The 18,103-nt window shown below is 33.1% G+C and overlaps 1 protein-coding gene across 1 annotated transcript in view; it reads right to left on the bottom strand.

Moving 5' to 3' along the window:
* Positions 1-1,242: 1,242 nt before the first annotated feature.
* The window catches only part of LOC108761636 (voltage-dependent calcium channel subunit alpha-2/delta-3), a gene marked incomplete at its 5' end in the record, with an annotated part of 52,371 nt that continues 35,510 nt past the window's right edge, over positions 1,243-18,103 (bottom strand). The window contains 3 exons of the mRNA XM_018508252.1: positions 1,243-1,888; positions 5,258-5,561; positions 9,976-10,172. Coding sequence (XP_018363754.1) covers positions 1,600-1,888; positions 5,258-5,561; positions 9,976-10,172 — 790 coding nt within the window. The remainder of the gene's footprint in view (positions 1,889-5,257; positions 5,562-9,975; positions 10,173-18,103) is intronic.

Below are 18,103 nucleotides of genomic sequence, written 5' to 3' on the forward strand. Positions count from 1 at the left end.
GGACTTGGCAAAGTTAGACCTTATAAGAATGAAGCATCGATTTAAACCTTAGTACACACTTTAGTTTTTGGCATCCTTATTACACACGTCTTTCTCATGTTTTGGATTAATTTTCATCACTTTTATAAGTGTATAAAAATTATTCAACAATTTTTACGTATATATTTTGATATTTTCAGAAAGTATTTGTAAAGTTGTATATTTATAACAAATTGTATATAAATTGTTATAACTGTGCATAAATATAGTTTAACAAATGAATTACATGAAGGCGTGATTTCAAAGTTTTATGGAAAATATTTAGCTGAAAACTACTGCATATTATATATGTATAATGAATAATATGATGACTACTTTTGGGAATATCGGCGTTAATATGTTACTGAAAATCCATGTTTTATACCGTTATCTTGAATTTTTTGAAAGGCAACTTGCCATAGATTCAGATAAAGGCAAAAAACTTCATGAACAAATCATACAAAACATAAAAAAAATATCTTCTGGCGATGATTTCTGATTTTTGTTGCTCAATTGTTAAATAAATTTAAAAAAACATTAATGTAATTTATTTAATTTGTTTAATAAGGAATTCATATAACGTAAAAAGTTGGATTTATGTGCGTGATGTATATGCATGTGTGTGTATTTGCGATCATATTTGGTCTCAGAATCTTAGAAATCATGCTACTTGTAAAGTTGTAAATCAAAATTTACAACTTTAAATCGACACTCCATTTTTATAAGATCTAACTTCACCAAATCCCTTGGAGAAATAATAGAGAGATCCGTATCTCCGACACAACCGAATCTACGTAAACTTTGAAAAATTTTCACGACCACATAGTGTTACAAAGCAATCTACATAAGATGCAGAACGTAAGTTGCAGGTCGCAAGCTTGTTGCGTCAACCAATCTTGAAGCGTCATTTTTAAAATTGATGCATCGGATTGGCTGATGCAGCAAGCTTGCGACTCAAATTCTGGGTGCTATGTAGATCTGGCTTAAAACGTCTAATAGTCGTCTTTTCGACCTGTAATTTCTCATTGGGATAATGCTTCTAGAATTTTTTAGAGAATGCATCAATTAATGTACCATAGATGTAACGAAGACATTTTGAATACTTATTGTATAATTAAAAAAAAACGTTTTTTTTTTCATTTTAATTGAACTTTGTATAAATTAAGTAGCATTCAAGAAAGTTAAAAACTGCAGATGTTTAACGCTAAAGGAGATACTGTAGAACATAAGTTACTTAACAAAGTTCATAACTTGATTTATCTATTTAAATTTGTCACTTTTTGGAAACACCCTGTATATTGTGTGCGTGCGTGTATGTGTAAATATATACACACACACATATATATCGTTACACACTATGTGTCATTTGTATGTATAATATACATATATTTTACCATCCTTGTGTCAAATAGTAATAATCTGTAAACTTAGTACACTGTTTTTTTCTTCTTTATAACTGTTCCATAGAAACGACAACGCTAAATCCATTTAAAAAATGTAATTTGTAACATGTGTATGTTTATGTATGTGTGTTTGTCTGTATGCACATCGGATACGCGCGATTAATTAATCCCGACAAAGTCACGCAAGCCGCACTGTAATAACGAATAAGAGAAACATAAAATTCAACGAGTAGTTAAAAAGACGGCTGGCGCTACCGCAAAATTTGATCTCCATCTCTTCAGGGTGATAGTTTATACATTTTGGTGGTCTTCGTCGATACAGACGTTCTCTTCTTGCTGTACATGCCCCAGGTTCGGTTAATGCCTCGATGGGTTCAATGCTCAGCTGTTTACTGCCGCATGGGCACAACGTGTCGACCACCAGCAATATCAGATTGGTGTGACGGATCTTTTGGACGCTAAACGGTCTGCATTGTAAAGAAAAATAAAAGGAAAAAGGAAAAAATGTTCATTACGGATTATATTATATGTTCTCTGCCTCACTTTATATTGTTAGTCGGAAATTATTAGTTGAATTGATTTTAAAAGAATAGCTTCTTAGGCCTGATTTCATAATATACGGTTACCTAAAGATTAAAGGTAACCAAGAAGTTCATGAATGAATTTCATTGATGAATCTGTTGGTAACCTTTAATCTTTAGGTAACCATATATTGTGAAAACGGGCCTTATATATTTAAGGGGATCTTAAAGTCGTCTGTATTACCGACTAAACCACATAATTTTTGTATAACAATTACTTTTTTCCTCTCTTATTGATTTGAAAATCCTTTTCCAGGATTAAAGTATACGCATTAATATGTGTCTGTGAAGTGGAGTCTATGCTGAAAATGACAAAAAATTTTGAAATTAAGCTTCTTTACTATTTCTTAGTCCAATATAGCACTCTACAGCTGTCACGTCGTGACAACATATAATAGCTTTAAATTTGCTTCATATAATAGCTATGCATCTGTACTTACGAAATAGTAGTCCACAGACTAGTAGTTTGGATGAAGAAACAGCATAGTCTCTTGGATCTAGACGTCTAATTAAAATATAATTGTTATACGAAAAATGCGTATGTGTGATATGCGTGAGTGAGATATTGATGTAGTGATGTATCAATGACACGTAAATCGTATGTGCGTAAGTACTATTTACAATGTGACTAATCGTCTTTAGGACCCCCTTAATAGTTTTGTATACTGATTTTCATACTTTTCCGACAAATTACAACTTTTTAGAGGTCGGATTTTGGTCACTCAAAAATTGGTACTTTTTTTGACATCCTCCGTTATTTTTTTTGTTAAAGAAATATATAGGAGAAATACACTGGGGCACCGTATGAATCACAAAAATTCAAATTCTTAAAAGTGCATCTAAATATAAAAATGTTTGTATTTCTTTTTTTTTAATAATTAAAGCATAATGCATATTTTAAAATTTAATAAATATATTTAGTAAATACTTATTAGTTCTTAAGAAAAAAATTAAAACATAGTTTTTAAGAAATGACTAATGGTGTCCCATACCCGGGATACCATAAATCACACAAAGTAGGATTATACAAGAAATAACGGTGGCAAAAATTGAAAAGTATTTTCAATTAACTTATACATTCTTAGCATAGTTACTAATATAATAAAACATAATTACAACTAATAATTAAATAATAAAATAAAAAGTTATAAGAAAACAAATGAGAAATAACCATTAATACAAAATAAAAAATTTATTACGAGAAAATAAAATTAATTGCTTAGAAGTATAAACTGTCCTTTTAGTATATATGTATACTTTCTGTATTGTCCTGTTTCATCATGAATATTTAATGTATGACCTATGGTACCTCAATTATGCATTTAATTATACATTTAATAGAAAACTATAAAAAATAAATGTTAGATTATTACTTGTAATGTAGTAAGTTGAGAAAAGATGCTCAGAAACTTGCACCTTATCTTCTACTACGAAAACAATATTAAAACATTTTTATGCGATTAGAAAGTTACTATTGCACCACGAAAACCATTAATGATCGATGCTTTTCAATATAATAGAATTTTATTACTGCTACCTAGATAAAAAGTATGGGCAGCGAAGTAACAGTCGTATTGTAGCAGTAGTATTAATTTAAACATTCTAGATTATGTCAAACAATCGGTGGCCCATGGTACCCCGAGACCCTTATTGCAGACGCTTGACAAAATACCCACACAGAACACATCATCCATTAGATGTCCACATGATCTCTATAACTCCATGCGACATCTATCTCTACGATGGAAGTCACATAGATGTCCATTAGAGATCTATAATAGATATTCATTAAAGATTTACGATATATGATCCACTAAAAATCCACGATGGACGTCCATTAAATAGACTAACTAGCATTTGATCTCCTTGATTGTGTCCAAGTCATATTTGTTCCATCAAAAGAATTGAAGGCCATTTTTGAAGAAGAAGAAGAAGATTTGATCTCCTTATTACGTGGCACGTATTTTACGATTTGGAACAATCCGTTATGTGATTTATATATTTTAATTACATGATTTCGTTATATAACTTTGTGACGTGATTTTTTTCAGGGAATACTTCCTGGAAACTATTCTGATGTTCGCAGGGAGTTCCCAAAACACGATTTCCAAGCTTCCTGCGACCTTAAATGAAGCTTCTAGGGAATTCTCAAAAGCGCTCCTGGGGAACTCTAAGCGAGTTCTTTTGAAGTTAAAATAAAGCTTGCAAAAAATTTTTGAACTCCCTGCGAGCTTAAAAAGAACTCTCTGAGAATTTACATGAAGCTCCCATAGAACTCTTAAAAATGAATACAAGAGCTCCCGAGGAGCTCCAAGCGAGTTCTTTTGAAGTTGAAAGCTTACATAAAAAATTGTTTGAGCTCCCTGCGAACCAAAATGAAGCTCCCAGGAAACTCACAAATGCGGACATAGGAGTTCCCGAGGAGCTCCGTGCAAGTTCTTTTTGAAGCTTAAATGAAGCTTTCAAAAATTTTATAACCTCCCGGGGAGTTCCTCGAGAGCTCCTCGTGCAGTGTGGGACTTTACTGACATTTTTATCAAATCTGCTGCTAGTCTGCCGACATTTTGCCAACATTTTGCTTACAAAGTTGTTTAAAAAATAAAAGAGGATGATCTAAATATGTATTATTCATCTTCAAAGGGTTACAATTCATCAAATATTCTCCGAAATGTGACATATGTATACCTTTTGATATAATTTAAATTAGATTATACCCAGTCAACACACTGCGCAATTTTGAAACATTTACATAACATAGTGTACGTAAATGTTATAGATCAGCGCAACGAACCAATGACATAGCAAGTATATCATTGACATAAAAGGCTGTAATTATTACGTATGCTGATGCTGTCACTGTTTTGTTGCATAGTTACGTAACATTTACGTAACTTGAATAACATAAATTTTCATTTTCTGAAAATTTCGTAAATGTAACTATGATAATGTTACGTTATTTATATGTAAATGTATACGTATTACATGTATGTTCCGACTTTGCTGCGCGAAATATATTCTGACATTTTGACCAAATCATGATTTGAAGATGGTGTAACTATTACAGAACAGTGTAACATCGTTCCATAACGTAAATGTTACAGAACGGTGTTCACTGGGTATGCATGTGTATAATCTAATTTAATTTGATTTATATTAAAAAAATGCTTTGTTTCGGCTTTATTCAATTACGTGAACTTAATTTTCCAATCGTTTTATTTAATTTTACGCGATTCAGTAACAATTGCTATAAATCACCTTTCGCATCCTGTTATATGGCAATTGGTGAGCTTTCCTTTCAGAGGATTGCTTTGGCCGCTGGTGTTGAGGCGCTCGGGTTGTAGAATATACAAATCTGTTTTCTTTTCGCAAGCACGTAATTTTCTTGGATAATGAGCGGAAGTGGCCCGTGTAGTTGGCGGCGAAACTGGTGTCGCTGGCGCGATTACTGGAAATCTCACATATACGTTATTCCCATCCGATGTTACTTCATCTGTCGAGTCGGCAGGCGTCAACGATTCGAATTCGTGTGTCTCCTCATCATCGGTGAATACTAAGTCGTCTGAAAAAAATTAACATATTTTTTGTGATCTTTAATATTTACTCGAGTAAATAAAGATGTGCACTGAGGAAATTGTCCAGTGGTTTTGATTGGAAATAACCGATCCAGTGCTTTTTCCGATTTCAATTCAGACAGAAACAAACAGGGATCGTATTCGTAGTTGCAAACAAATTCCTATAGATAATTGCATACAGATATTGCATACAGATGTAGATAAATATGATATCCATAATTGCGGATATTAGATATCGTCAGTATCCAATGCATATATAGATTGCAGATAGAAACAAGCAAGTTTTTCTATTATAAAAGCTTATAAATGCTGATACGCCAATAGAGCTCCATTAGATACAATTACTATTACATTTTCTGTCTGCAGATTCAATAATTGTTTACTGAAACGGATAGGAATTGAATCTTTTTTTCAATTAAGTTACAGCTTGCAGTTATAGCGGATAGAAGTCCATTAAAACCCGTTAGAAGTCCTATTTGTTTCTGACTGTTTCTAACGGTAATTTTTACAGGGTTGGCCGTCTCCACGTTCTCTCTCTCTCTCTCTCTCTCTCTCTCTCTCTCTCTCTCTCTCTCTCTTTTTTTTTTTTACTCTCTCTCTCTCTCTCTCTCTCTCTCTCTCATTTTTGTTGATCACAATTGATATACTATTTAGATACGGATGACGCAGTCCATGCTGCATGTCCTTATTTTTGCCGAATTGAATCGAATTTCAGTTCTTAATTTCTTTAAATCTGAATCGAACCGAATCGATAAAATTTAATTCAAATAGAATCGAATCGTTGAAACATAACTTTAACATAATTATTGTTAGATTGAATTTGCTAACAGACTATCATCAAATTCGATCAAACTATCAACTGTATCCACAGTTAGGCTCGCATTTATAACTTGTCAACATAATCTGATGGCAAATTGTCGGCAGAAACCAAGCAGACTCTGCTAACGTAATGTGATGCTGGACTATCAGTAAAAAAATGAAGTAAAATCTTATCTAACAGCGGATTGTTAATAGAAATCGAACACATCTGCCGGTCTGTCATTTAATTAGTTTTGCTTAAAGATTCTGTTATATAATATTAAATATTGAATCTTCTGTTATATCTTTTTCAAGAATCTGTCAACAACAGTTTATATGTGTGCATGTGCATATTGTCTAATCCTATATCAATTCTATTATCATTCTAATACATACGACTGCAACGTGTCAGCATAAATTTTCTATTTACAAAAAGATTCGTATAAAATAACAACTTTATGATCATTTGTGTTGTCAGTTTGTTATCTGTGATTACACTGTGTAATTTACACATATATTGACTACAAATTGATGGCAACTTGTAGACAATTTGTTATCATCGGTACGCCCATCCACAGTATATTAATAACTAATATACAATATTATGACGACAATATACGTCAAATAGTGAATGTATATCTTGGGAATTCATAAAAAAAAGTTTTTGAGAACAAAAAGAAAGGCATCGAATTGTCGTCAGCAAGGTGTGAGAACTGAGAACTGTTTAAAAATGCTTTATATTCTCGCCTTTAAAACATGATCATTTCATTATCGTTTCATTAGAACATGAAATATTTCATAGTAAACATCTATATGATATTTTACTTACAAGAAATAGAACTACTGCATCTATCTACTGGTGGTGCTGTGCATTGCTCGTGATGTGCGATTTAGTGAAAACTGTTACCATATGACCATTTCATAATGTCAACACTTTGTTAGAGCAACAAGCCATGTTAAATTTATAAAGACATACTCAATAATGGATGGAAGTTTTACATGTGTGTCGTTATATGTTTTCATCATTATGCTCAAAATGGAACGACAAATTATTCGTAGCTGTCATGTTGATATATTACTGACAACATAATGTACCAATATTGTTGACAGTTTGCTCTTAAAATCTCGTTTCGTCAACTGATTACTTGCATAATCATGTTGCTGCATTCGTAACGTATTCTAGTTTGTCAGCAAATGCATAGCAAATATATAACACATATGATGCATTAGCTTGCTCAATATACATCACGCTTAATTATCTAGGTTGCCCAGAACGATTATTCGACATTTCTTTTTGTTCTCAAAAATTTCTTCATGAATTTCCAAAGATTATATATAAGGTACCTTCCGACATTTGGGACTATTTTCATATGCAGATAGAGAAGACTAAACTGAGTCGAAAAGTCTTCTACAATTTTTCAAGGGAGGGTCTCATTAGCACACAGTGCGATAGTACACATCCACTCATATCGGCTGGTGCCCAATAACTTTTCACTACTGCTTTACCAATGAGAATATTTTATTTTAAATCAGCCAATTAGCGGTGTGCTATCGGAACCCTCCCTAAGCGCATGGCTAGATGCAGTCGTCCAGCAATTGAGATTGCTAAACACGCGGAGAGTTATTTAATAGTAATAATGCTGGCTTTTTCCGAGAGAAGCGTGAATATTTTGGTTACTATCAGGATTGAACCCGGAACCTCTGGCATGATAAACGAGATAACGTTACTCGTTACAAATTACTTTTTTCAAAAAGTAAACGCATAATGATGCACGTTACATTCCAAAGTGACTTTTTCTTAACATAATTTTAGCGTTTAGTCAATTATCGTTATAGTCATAAAAAATTGCTACGTCTTTATCAAATTGTTATTATAAGAAGTAACGGAACAGTAACTCTTTCATTTCTTAGTTGAAAACAAATTATTCATACATCCCAGTGAAAAACATTCTGGTAGTGTTTTTAAGGCTCCTGACTACTCAGCCAAGAACTCTGCGTTGACTGGCGACACAGTATCAGGCGGCGGTCTGGCAAAATCGGTAACCACACACTTAAGCACGAGCCCATGTCCGTGTGCTCGCCTGCGAGCACACGAACATGGGATCGTGCTTGTGTGTGTGTTACAGCGCCACATCACGATAAATGGCCGAACTTATAGGCGTGGAAAAGTGACATTTTGACCAGTTTTGACGACGAAATTTGTGCACGGTGCCATTTCATTATTATTTGCTGAATTGTGAAAATGTGACTTGCCTCGTACTTATAAAAGTCCTAAAAATGGGCAGAAACTACATTCATCTTGGAATTTTATACGTAAAACTGTATATTTTACTCGTTTCAACAGCTGTTAAACCATTTGTTTCTACCCGAATTTAGGCTCACTTTACCTGCCATTTACGACCATTTACTGACCATTAAGGGAGATAAGGATAGTTTTTGCTCATTTTTACAAGTGTTTTAAAGCGATTTCGTCATTTAGATTTGTCCAAATTGTCTTTATTTATAAATGGCATGCAGCATAAATTAACATGTATTTCTCGCCTATATGACGATTTCAACGTGGCCGCCGCGACTATTCAGGAGCCTTAATACTATCTCTCGCCAGTGATACAATTAACTAACAATTAAACTAAGCGGGTCAATACTATCAACTTTACCCGTGAAGATCATTTGTCAAAAATCTTTTGAGCGCTAGTGTACATTTACCTTAAAAAAATTAACAATTTAAAAGGCAGTATTAAGGAAATAATGTGAGTTGCACTTTTATGAAACTACAAGATTAAGGAAATAAACAATGATATTAAAAATATTAATTTATTTAAAAGTAAAAAATACGATATGAAAGAAATTATGATAATATTATGGAAAAAATAATCGGACTTGCGAGTAAAACAGTCATATTATAAGAAAATCATAGTATCAGAAAACATATGATCAGGAAGTTAAAGTATCGGAAATACATAATTTGAAATTATTTCAATAGAATATTGTATACTGTTAGTTCAAACAATTTTTCATAATCCAATAGTATTTTTTCACAATGGTAAAATGGAATAATAATACAAAAATATTTTTTATGATCTACTTTTAATGCTAATGTAACTTGAAACAGATGTAATGTGTAAGAATTTAGTATTTATTACAACTGTTATAATTGTTATATTACAATTATTAAATTATTTATTACAATTGTTATATTTCCAGGTTCTGCCCATCTGTATTTTTATATCTTAGTAGTGTAGTACCTGCAATTTGGTTGTTAGAACTGGATAAAGAAAAAAATACTTAAGATTTTATATATATACATTTTTCTTTAAAAATTATAGGTATCAATTTGTATAAAAAATATGAAAGTTTCTAAAAAGCTATAAAATCATATAGAAATTGTGAACAATTCTGAAATTTATATAAAGATTCTGCAAAATTATGTGAAGAATTCTAAGAAAAATTTTCACCAGAACAAAAACTGTTTTTAATATCTCGTGATTTGCATGAATAAAACGGAATGTATGTACTCTTGCTACATATATATCGAGATAATTGGTACACTTTTAGATTGTTTTGTTTATTGTATGAATATAAACACATTTTTTTAAATATTACCATTCATTACGTCGTTAGCAAGCGCCAATGTCGTCTGCCATAAGTCTTGAATATTAAAACTCAAAGTCAAAGTCCAAAGAAAGTTGCCAAATGCCACCGCTGTCATTATGATAGAATCAGACAGAGTTCGCGGTGCTGATGATTGATGAGATTCTTGAGGACTGCAAGTTCCTTGATAATCAATGACGGTCACTTTTCTGTGAACATCGTAAAAATATCTTAATGTCCAGAATATTTCAGTTCAATTTCAGTTCAAAAAAATTGCAGCAATATTTACAATCCTCCCTCCAACTTATAATCCTCCAGCTAAAGGACGATTACAATAACTGTGGCCCCTCAAAATAAAATTATTTTTGAAAGTACTTTTAGAAAGGAATACGGGAAAAATAGTAAAAAAAATCTATAATCAATATTTAATTTGATAATTATAATTCAATTTTATGATCAATTTGATAATAACTTTTTAATGAACAATGATGCCGACTAAAATGTTCTGGAGGTTATTCAGGACATTGACCTTGACAAGAGGTGCATTCCGATATTCACTGCCAGTGCTGAAACTATACAGTATATGTTACGTGCGCTATAGATTTTTAGCACTCGAAGTGAATATCGTGATATAAGTGAGATTTTAAGACTCTCACCTCATCTCCCCTTGTTACGGGATGTACGACTTTCCACGCGAAATGACTCCCATCTCACCTCCTCTCCCTGCTACGGGGCGCGACTTTCCACGTGAAGCGACGATTTTTTTTATTTTTTTTAATTGTTAGTTATTTTGGTATCTATTGGTTGAAGAATTTTTTTACTATTTTTCTCGTATTCCTCACTAAAAATGCTTCCGAAAATCACTTTCATTTTGAGGAGTCACAGTTATTGCAACCGTGCCCCAACTAATGTTAATCACTCATGAAAAGTTTGATTTGTATTTTCTAATGTATCGTATATTCCGGTATAGCAAAAGATTGTCATAGAATTTTTAAATATTAATGAAATATTCAGAATATTGTTTGTACACTTCTTATATATATCATAAAAATCACTCACCCGCGAGCAGTATGCATCTCCGCCAATAAAATGTCGCGGCAAAGATGCATTAACCCGTAAATAAGAATCATATGGGAAAGAACACGCGCGTTCAAATCGACAAAGCGACTAGCCTGCTTGCTGAGCAAATGAATATGATTGGTTGTTACTTATAAATCCAACCAATCACATTCAATCGCTCGGCAAGCAGGCTAGCAGCTTTATCCGGCTTGAACGCGCCCAATATAAAGAGCGCAGCGTTTCGTCTGTGAGCTCACAAAATTGTACTTTAAGATAAAAGTAAAGAAAATGTGTTTTTGATAGTATAATTCGTTTAAAAATTAGTTTAAGGACTTTCGGACTTGGAATTTCTAAAAAAGTTATAATTTTGCGGAAGATACATGGAACATTGCCCAGATATATAACGCAATGTATGAATGGAATATTTAACAATTATTTGAATGTTGCTTTTACATTCTGTAAATATTTCGGGATATTCTGGAATACTCTTGGAAAATTGTTTTGGGATTTTAGGAAATTTTACGAATATTTTCGTGTTAGCTGGGGTGCAACATTGTACAAATATTGTAAAGGAATTAGATATATTTCTGTGATTGCAGCAGCATTTGCAAAAATGTTGCATATTATATATGAGTATACACAAAAGAATATATTTGAATATACATTATACCAAAAAGTTAAGAGATCATCTATTCTGTTCTCCAAAAAAGGCAATTTTCAAGAGAAAGTAACTTCGTAAAAAATGATCATAATGGTATGATTTAAAAAGAGTTTTAAAGTTTTTGATGTCTTTATTATAGGCTACGTTCAGTAGACCCAACAGTTGAGTGAGCTATTAATGTAGTCTTCTAGATCGAAAATTCTGATTGGATGATCTAAAAGAATACATCAATAATAGCAAGCGCTCACTCAATCGTTGAATCCACTGAATACGCCTAATGACATATAAGATAAACTCAGCATTAACTACATATCTGGGTTTAGTGCGAGAGGCAAAATATCGCCCTGGTAAAAAAAGTTGATAGAAAAAAATCTTAACGTTTTGATTATGGAATCTGGTTTGTAAATTCACTAATTTGAATCAGATTTTATAGGAATCTTGTACAAATTTTATAGAATCCGATAAAATATGATAGAATTCATAATCAATCAATCGGGATGCTCGTGATGTCGACAATCATGGTGGAAGGGAAAAGCAAAAGGGCTCACGTTAATCAAGCATTCAAAATCGTGAGAGGCAAGGGGACTCACTTTAATCAAGCATCCCGAATCGTGAGAGGCAAAGGGACTCACGTTAATCAAGCACCCCGAATCGTGAGAGGTAAGGGAACTTACATTAATCAAGTGTTAATCCCTTTTATTGATGTTACAGAGCTTCAAAAACTTTGAGAGCTTTGTAAATTAACTCGGTCAAAAATCAAGCGAATTGAAAATCTCAAAAAACATTGCATTCGTCTCTTTGACAGCTTTTACTGGAAGAAAAAATCGACTTCGCGATTAAAAAAAATGGATATAACAAAGAAATCTCAGAAATGGTGCCATCTACGATTGAGCTGACAACAGTATTTCGTTTTTTAATCAAAATTGTGAAACTTTTGTCTGAAACGTTTTTTCCTATCTTTTTTTGCTTTCAAGAAAATTGATTGAATAAATTAACTTGTAAGTTGTCAAGGTTATGACTCTGAACAACAAAGGTTTTAGCCATCAGTCTGACACCTTGGATGATGCAAATACCGGCGATATGGTAACTTTGAAGTCTTGTAACTTGAAAAATACTTAACAAAAAATAACATTATTATAGTGTTTTGAAAAAGTCTTGAAGTCAGCTATAAGAACATGTAATAAAAAATGACGAGTTTCATTAAAAAAATTTTAGGTAACCTTGATCTTAAGGTTACCTACATCTTCTCAAGGTCAACCAAGATCACCAACTTCTTTCCCTCTTGAAACTATAAAACTTTTGTCTGAAACATTTTTGCATTAAACTTATAGGTTTTGAGAAAATCGACTGAATAAATTAAAATGGGCCACCCTGTATATAGCCGGATACTGATGATGTCCGGCTATCTGATCGGATAGTAAAAAAGTGATTTACTTCATATCGAAAATTACTTGATAATATCGAATACCGAATATTTTCCAAATATTGCATCCTGATGCATCCTTATAAGTTAAATAAATCGATGAAAAAAATCTCACAACAATAAATAAGTACATAAATTAAAAATAAACATTCACTCTTTCGCCTTATAATTTTTAATTTTTTAATTTTTTATCGCTTTTTAATTTTTTAAATTTTTTAAAAAGCGATTTAATCGCTTTTTAATTTTTTATCAACTTTTTAATACTGCATTTTCTTATTTTTATCAACATGAGAAAATACGGTATTAAAAAATTCTGAAAAAATTCTCAGAACTTTATGAGAAGAAAATAAATAATTTTTGTCTCTTGCAGTTTTTCTGTAAAGTTGACAGTATTTGAGTAAAAAATTATTCAAAACCAATATTTTGCAATTTTTCGCAGCGACGAAGACGGTCGACTCGTAGGTGTCTGCTTGGTGGGGATACAAGTGGTGGGGCTGGTTTTCCGTGTTGCCGGGAGCCAAATGTGTCTCGGAGTGCTCTGATATTTTTCTCGTGTTGTCGCCATAGACTTATAAAATAGACGGAGCGTTCATACGTGAAAAGTTGAAGACAACATTGGCTGCATTCAGCAGACTCAACAGTTTTGCAACCGTTTTATGATTCGTCACGCTAATTGGTTTATACTTTTAGTTTTAAAGGAATAGTCCAATCTGAGCGAAGAATCATAAAACGGTTGTAAAACTGTTGAGTCTGCTGAACGCAGCCATTGAAGGACAGCGCTACTCCGGACATAGTTGTGTTTCTCTCTTTCACAGTGAGCGGTGGGGGACCAATCAGCTTGAGCGTATTGCGTAAGATCACAACTTTTGGTTCGTGTGCTGAGAGGTTATGAAATCAAGTTTTTCAGGAACACTAAAATATTAACATACATCTTTTTTAAATAATTATATTAAAATATATTAATTAATAAAAAAAGCTGTATCTGTTGTTATTTTGGGTACATTCCGTGTCTCGCATAATGTGCGTAATGCATCATTTATCCTTGTTTAATATTCGGTGAACAACAAGGATAAATAATGGATTATGTACATCATGCGAGAAACGGAATATTCTCAATGAGGTTAAACGTTTCGTAACTAAGATATAAATATGTTATTCTTGCTACAGTGTAACAGTTCTTTAAAGAACCACCGCAAAATTAGGTATTTTTTCGCCCGTTTTCTGGACAATTTAGAAGCAAATATTGTGCCAAATGATTAGTTATGATGAGACAATAATCGCATAAAATTTTTAAGTTGAGCATATGATTGGTTTTCGAAATATAGAGGGTCAAAGTGGTGCCTGTCGCTTGAGAAAGTATATATACACACACTATTATATTTTCACTGACCTAATATTCACGTTAAAAAATAGTCCCGACAGTATTTTAATGTTTTTTCGGTTACTGATTATGAACGCGAAATCTGAAATCTAAAATTTAATGATATTGCGAAAAAATTTAATGATATATCTGATATTGCGAAATTCAAACTAGATTCGCAATTAGCGATCTGAGAAATCTTTGAGAAGCAATCTTTAGTCAAATTATTTTGAATTTTTGAATTCAGACTACAGATTCGTAATCACTAATCAACGACCTAAAAAATCCCCGAGAAGCAATTTTCATTTAGATTATTTTGAATTTCGCAATATCGGTTAAACATATTGGATCCGTCATTTAAAATTTTGGAATTTAGATTTCAGATTCGTAACCAGCGACCCAAAAAATAATAAAATACTGTCGGAACTATTTATTAACCTAAATATTAGGGCAATGAAAACACAATAGTGTTAAACATTTTCAAAGGATAGGCACAACTTTGACCCTTTATATTTTACAAATCAGTCATATGCTCAACTTACAAATTTTATGCGGTTATTGTCTCATCATGACTAATCATTTGGCACAAAATTTGGTTCAAAAATCGAGATCCAGAAAACGGGCGATTTTTGCAATGGCTCTTTAAATTAGAAAGTCATATCAGTAGAAGATGTAAAAGCAGTGCGAGATGCATGCTCTGTGGAAACGTATCACACGAAGGTAACGAAATTTGCTTTTTGAAAGAATGTCCTCCGAGGAGTATACATTGTCTGGGCAATTACTTACCAATATTACAGGAGTATCCGGAAATGATAAAATAGAAAATGATTTTAGTTTTGGCAGCGATGAAGAACATGCCCATGGTGGAAGCCAAAAGAAGAATTACGTCAAGTTCAACGAATGATGGATTCAGCTCAGATCTTAGGATGGATTTTGCTAATTTTCCGCATTTAAGGAATGGGAACCTGAAAAATACTCAAAATAATTTTCTCACGCAGGCCAATAAATTCAATCAGCGCTTAACAAAATGATGTAAATGGATGACTCATACGTTGATATGATTGAGAATAATAATGAACAAGTTTTGTCTTATAGAAATGGTAACAATCAGAGTAGTTTCTCCTATTACAAGGCTTAAACCATGAAATTGAAAAAGACATCTACCCTGGTAAGAAGAAATGAACTAGGTACAGCTAGTAATGCCCAATGATAGGGCATTCACAGATAATGGAGTAGTTTTCGCAAAGGAAGTCTGTGTAGAAGGTAAAGGGACATCATCTACATTATCTTTTTCTTTTCTCTCCTTAATAAACAATAGCGCATCAAGTCAGATTTTGTGTATGTGAGTGTGTGTGATCAGTACAATTAAAAATATCATTTCTGTTTTTAATTAATAAAAAAAAAACTTAAAATATTTTAGTCTATCAGCCAATGATAGTTTAGATTTATCAAATCAAAGACTCGGTGATAAAGCTAGATCTGGATTTGAAGAGTAACGCGTGTAACTTCCAGATTTTTTGATGGAAAATGAAAAGAGGTGGAGTTTGTGTGCTACAGTGGAATTGATGTGGCGTGCGGAATAAACTTCCTTAAATCTTCTACAAAGTTATAGACTATAAAATCATGTTTTGCAAGAGATAGTATTATTCCAAGATTATGTAAACAGGCATCACAGCATTAAAAAGAACAAGTCGAATAAGGAGAGAAAAGCGTTAGTACGATCATTAACAAAAATGTTAAATTATCAGTTTTAGACATGACAATATTCAACCAATTTTAGAAATACAAGGCGTTATTATTAATCTTAGGGATCAATGGTGTGCTATAATTAACAGACATTCGAATTAAAAGATTCCATCACAATATATGTAAAAATGTAAATAAAGTGAGTAAAGAAGCATAAGATTTTTTTCTATAAAAATGAGATACAAGCACGAATTGTGATTCATGTATGCGCATCTGGGTCTTGTAAAGCTACTTGATTTCAGACGTTGCTACATGCTTTAAGCTAAGAGATGAAGATGACACAAGATGACATAGACCAGTCCCCTGACACTCCCAATCATTTCTTGAGTTTTGCATGACCACTTAATGTCACCGAACCAGCAGATGGCGATAACAACTTAATATTACGACTCATGCGCATTCTGGATGTTTACGTCATTTATTTCGATTAGGTTATGTCGGTGGTGTCGGTTTTGTTATCCCGTTTATTCGTGATCTTCGATCTTCGAAAGTCCGCGATCCTGTGTCTTGCGAATCTAGTCGTTATCGTTGTTACATGTGTTAAACGACATATATATATATATATATATTTAGCACGCTGGATGTTCCCAGCACCACGGTGACATTAAGTAGCCGTCGGAACTGTGGGAGTGTCAGGGGGCTGACGAAGTGTGCCTTCCAACAAGCGACACAGTGCGACACAGTGATCATGTCATCTTTGTTTAACATTGACAAACAACAAGGATATAATGATCCATTGTGTCACGCCGTGTCATTTGTATCGCTTGTTAGAAGGCACACATAGACTACGAGAAGAAAGTGGTTCACTTGCACACTGTAGCAATTGCCCATTGCCAATTATAACGACTTCTGCGTAGGAAGATTTTTTATTTTATTTTTCTTTTTTATTATTTTATTTTTCTAGCACTGTTTCTAGCACTATTTTTCTAGATTGGCTTGTATACAATTGATATATACCCTACAAGAGAAAGGCAATTTTAGATTATTATTGCATTTGTAAGTCAGGCACAAAGATAGTATATAAGTACATGTAGCACAGCGTGTTATGGTACTGCGAATACGTACGACATCAGCCCAATGTACGTTATCCCTCTTTGTTGCTATTAAACACAACGATAACAAATGCTGTTCCAAGACCACAATAGAATCCGAATAATAAAAAAAATGAATTAATACACAATTTAAATAATTTATTTTTTATTAAATAACTGAGCGCGAACGCAGCATGGTGGATAGTGCGCGAGTCTACCATCCTAAAGGACTCGAGTTTGATCCCCGACAGAGCTAAGAAATTTTCACGCGCTCGTAGCTCTTTTTCGATGGTCTGGCAAACTACCAAGAGTATCTATTGCCAAGAAAACCTCTCAATGCCGTTCGGAACCGGCATCAAATTATAGGTCCCGTATGTGTGTGTACAACCTTGCATGCGCACCACGGACATATGTAGATGTAGCCCTATTTATCCCTGCCCTATTCAGGCAGGGAACCGGAAGGCGTCGCACGTTATAGAACTAGGGATAGACAGATATAGCGAATTCGGTCGCTTGCACTATACTAGATCAGTGCATACTAAAAGCTGCTTTACATGAAATTAACAAAGTTAAATGTAAAAGTATATAAATATTTTTAACGATTAACTATCTACTGATGATATAGTCACGTTATTTAACAAAATATATATGTATAATTTCATTGTCAAAGTTGATTATATTGTATCACTTAAGATATTTTATGTAAAGTAGCTTTTAATATGCACTGATCCAGTGTAGTGCGAGTGATCGAATTCACCAATAAAGAAAATCTATTTGGAGACACTGGTAATGTCTCGGCGCTAAGCTACGCGCAGCGCCATTACCGTGGCTACTTTACGCGAGCCGGCGAGTTGCGGCAG

This window comes from Trachymyrmex cornetzi, unplaced genomic scaffold (assembly GCF_001594075.2).
Source record: "Trachymyrmex cornetzi isolate Tcor2-1 unplaced genomic scaffold, Tcor1.1 scaffold26, whole genome shotgun sequence".
Lineage (NCBI taxonomy): Eukaryota > Metazoa > Arthropoda > Insecta > Hymenoptera > Formicidae > Trachymyrmex > Trachymyrmex cornetzi.